The sequence below is a fragment of the Osmerus mordax genome, chromosome 21 (assembly GCF_038355195.1).
Source record: "Osmerus mordax isolate fOsmMor3 chromosome 21, fOsmMor3.pri, whole genome shotgun sequence".
Lineage (NCBI taxonomy): Eukaryota > Metazoa > Chordata > Actinopteri > Osmeriformes > Osmeridae > Osmerus > Osmerus mordax.
The window spans coordinates 13,725,535-13,729,268 of record NC_090070.1 but is presented as its reverse complement, the minus strand read 5'-3'; the positions used below and the strand labels follow the sequence as shown (position 1 = coordinate 13,729,268).

General features: G+C 49.1%; 1 protein-coding gene across 1 annotated transcript; it reads right to left on the bottom strand.

The window, feature by feature from the left end:
* Positions 1-885: 885 nt before the first annotated feature.
* Positions 886-3,536, bottom strand: syngr3b (synaptogyrin 3b). The gene is made up of 4 exons (XM_067259599.1): positions 3,432-3,536; positions 2,507-2,741; positions 1,985-2,130; positions 886-1,177 (listed from the first exon to the last, which is right to left on the bottom strand). Exons 1-4 carry the CDS (start codon positions 3,534-3,536, stop codon positions 956-958), a joined length of 708 nt encoding a protein of 235 aa, XP_067115700.1. The 3' UTR covers positions 886-955.
* Positions 3,537-3,734: the final 198 nt, after the last annotated feature.

Sequence of the window (3,734 nt, the reverse complement as noted above, 5' to 3'; positions counted from 1 at the left end):
GCGAGTCTAGTTGTTTATTTCATCTTTCATTATTCTGTCTCAGCTTTTTACAATCAAATATTAATATTAATGAAATATTAAACTACATCAAATATTCACACTGCAGCTGTGGGAATATTACACACACCCCATCCTGAAAACTCTCCATTCTCTCTCCTTCCATCTCTTTCTCCCTTCCCTCCATCCTCTCTCCCCCAACTGTCAATCATATGTCTCAGCCAATGGGCTACAGTGAACTCAGAGAGACTGTGTGATTGGTAAAGTCTGTATAGCTTCTTTGCGTGTGTGTTGGTTGTGTGTGTGGATATGTGTCTGTGTTAATGTGTGTTTGTGTGACAGGGTGGGTAATGATGTTCCATGTCTTTGGCTGAGCCAGCAGTTGCCATGGTGAAAATAGAACAGATGTCATCTGACCGAGGACCAACCAATAGCAGCCACAGAGGATGGAAGAAACCAGAAAATAATCCCTTTTTCCCTTTTTCTCTCTGTCTCTCTAGACATCTTTTATTGGCACTGTCCTCTTTCTCCACCCATCCCTCCATCTCACCTCCCTCCCTCAACTTCTAGAAGGTGGCTGTTATGTTGTGTGTGTGTGTCTAGAAGGTGGGGGTTATGTTTTGTGTGTCTAGAAGGTGGGGGTTATGTTGTGTGTGTCTAGAAGGTGGGGGTTATGTTTTGTGTGTCTAGAAGGTGGGGGTTATGTTGTGTGTGTGTGTCTAGAAGGTGGGGGTTATGTTGTGTGGGTGTGTGTCTAGAAGGTGGGGGTTATGTTGTGTGTGTTTGTGTGTCTAGAAGGTGGGGGTTATGTTGTGTGTGTCTAGAAGGTGGAGGTTATGTTGTGTGTGTGTGTCTAGAAGGTGGGGGTTATGTTGTGTATGTGTGTGTCTAGAAGGTGGGGGTTATGTTGTGTGTGTGTGTGTCTAGAAGGTGGGGGTTATGTTGTGTGTGTGTGTGTCTAGAAGGTGGGGGCGGGTCTTGGAGGGCTGAGTGCTTGTGGGTCCAGGGTCTCGGTGAAGGGTGGGGCTTGGTAGGGGTTGGTGGTTACTATGGTGACTCCGTTGGCGACGGGGTAGGGCGTGGCATGGGCATGGCCGGAGGCGTCCAGGTGCTGGCAGGTGAAGAGGGTCATGTTGGTTCCAGACAGCAGCCTCTGGAGAGCACTGACCGTCAGTCCTGCCTGCACACACACACACATGTATGCATGCACACACACGTACACACACCACAGACACAACCGTATGCACACGCACACACCGTGTGCACACACCGCACACACCGTGTGCACACACGCACACACCGGTGTTATGTTAATTGGAGTTAAACATGCACAGACACAGGTCAAAGTTAGAGTTCCATACACACACAGCTGAGTTCAACGCACACACTAGAGTAAACACACACCACAGAAACAAGACACACACACAAGAGTAAACACACACCACAGAAACAAGACATACACACAAGAGTAAACACACACCACAGAAACAAGACATACACACAAGAGTAAACACACACCACAGAAACAAGACACACACACAAGAGGTGTTGGTGGTATAAAATATATCTGAGATATGAGAAAAGGGGAGGGGTCAGGGTGGAGGTCAAGACCACTGAGAGGTAAGAGGAGGGGTCAGGGTGAAGGTCTAGACCAATGAAAGTGATGGAGGTGTTTTGGCGAGGAGTCTTTGCTTGTCTTCAAGGAAAGAGATGTTCTTAAACCTGTCTACTGCAAGAAGACATTGGTACCCCTGTAACACACACACAGGTACACACACGTGCACACACACACACACACACACACACACAGGTACACACACATGCATGCACACACATAAAACATACACATGCACACACACATGCACACAACCAGACATATACGTCAAATGCAATATGCACCATGCTACATCCCCCTAACCCACACACACTCTCCCCCCACACACACCTCCACCCCCATGCCCACATGCATACACACACACCCTCCTACCCAGCTGAGGATGGAGAAGAAGCAGAAGGCGATGGCGGCCCTGGCAGCGTCTGAACCCTGAGCCAATGGGAGCTCCTCCTCAGACGTCTGTTGCCACTGATTGGCCAGGAAACAGAATCCCACGAACCACAGGAAGCTGCAGAGGGCTGGGGGCGGAGCCATCATAACAGTTACAGACGTGTGGTATGTATGGTGTGTGTATGGTGTGTCTATGTGGTATGTGGTATGTATGGTGTGTGTGTGTGTGTGTGGTATGTATGGTGTATGGTCTGTGTTTGTGTGTGTATGTGGTGTGTATGGTGTGTGTATGGTGTGTCTATGTGGTATGTATGGTGTGTGTGTGTGTGTGTGTGTGTGTATGTGGTATGTATGGTGTATGGTCTGTGTGTGTGTGTATGGTGTGTGTGTGTGTGTATGTGGTGTGTATGGTGTGTGTGTGTGTGTATGTGGTGTGTATGGTGTGTGTGTGTGTATGTGGTATGTATGGTGTGTGTGTATGTGGTGTGTATGGTGTGTGTGTACCAGAGAAGGCCAGGTCCAGCAGCACTACTCTCCGTCTGTCTCTCACGCTGCTTAATGACGGGAACAACACGTCCAGAACCAGGAAGCAGAGGCTGCCTAGGAAACAGGCCACACCCACCGTCACACCATAGTTACAAGCATCATAGTTCTTGTTGAACACGCATAGTAACCGTTCACTTCCAATGTTGATGTAGCCTTCATTTATTATAGAACTGAACACCACCATGGAAAATACCTGAAAAGGATAGGGGGATAGAGGGGGAGGAGAGGGGAGGAGAGGAGAGAAAGAAAGGAGAGAGAGGTTAGGCAGAGTAAACATTAAGGCAGCATGATAATGACTTCACAGTTGGGTTAGAAAATGTTTTAATTTACACCTCTCCTCTCTCTCTCTTTCAATCCCCCCACCCCCCTCTCTTCTATCTTTCTCACTCACACATTAACAAGCAGACACATCCCCTCATGCACACACTCCAACACATCCTCCGGTTTACCGACCGAGCATACTACGCCGACAATCTCGTCATCTTTAGCCTACCCGGTAATTAATTCACGGGATGCGCATGCATGCTAGACAACGTCAACTCGCCTCCTCCGACCGCTCCAGTGTCGAACATGCAGTGCGCGCACATAAACGCAACATTTTAGAACCAATAATCTAACCGGAGGGAATAAGGCCGGTATCCAGTAACAAAGAGACTCTGAAATGACGCATTTATCTGGTACTGTAAACAAACAGAAACACACACATAAAACTATTTAAATCCCTGATTATCTCAATTCTGCCTATTATTCCTTTTGCTCATTAGAGTCCTGAACGCGCAGTAAAAGACCACTGCCAGCTCTGCCATCAGACCGTGGCATCCCTCTACCGCCGGCTGTTTAGCCCCCACCCTCAGTACCAGCGGCCCGGTAACGGTTGTCTCACCCAAGATAATAGCCTGAGGATGGTCCGAGGCTGTTTTAAGAAAGTAACGGGGTCGAAGCTCGTGCTACCAGCCTTGCCGGCGCCAAACGAGCCGGTTGGCTCCATCCCTCCAGTCTCGCTCTGTGAAAGGGAGACTCACGTTGCTGTGTGTTCGGTCTGGTCGAGCACACACCCCCACACTCTCTTGCGCGCTCTGCAGCGCCCCGCGCGACCCTCAGGATGCTACGGAAGTTGGTCTTGGGCAACTCCGTTAACGCGTCGGCGCACCGTCTCCGGTAACAGTTTCATTGGGGTGACACAATA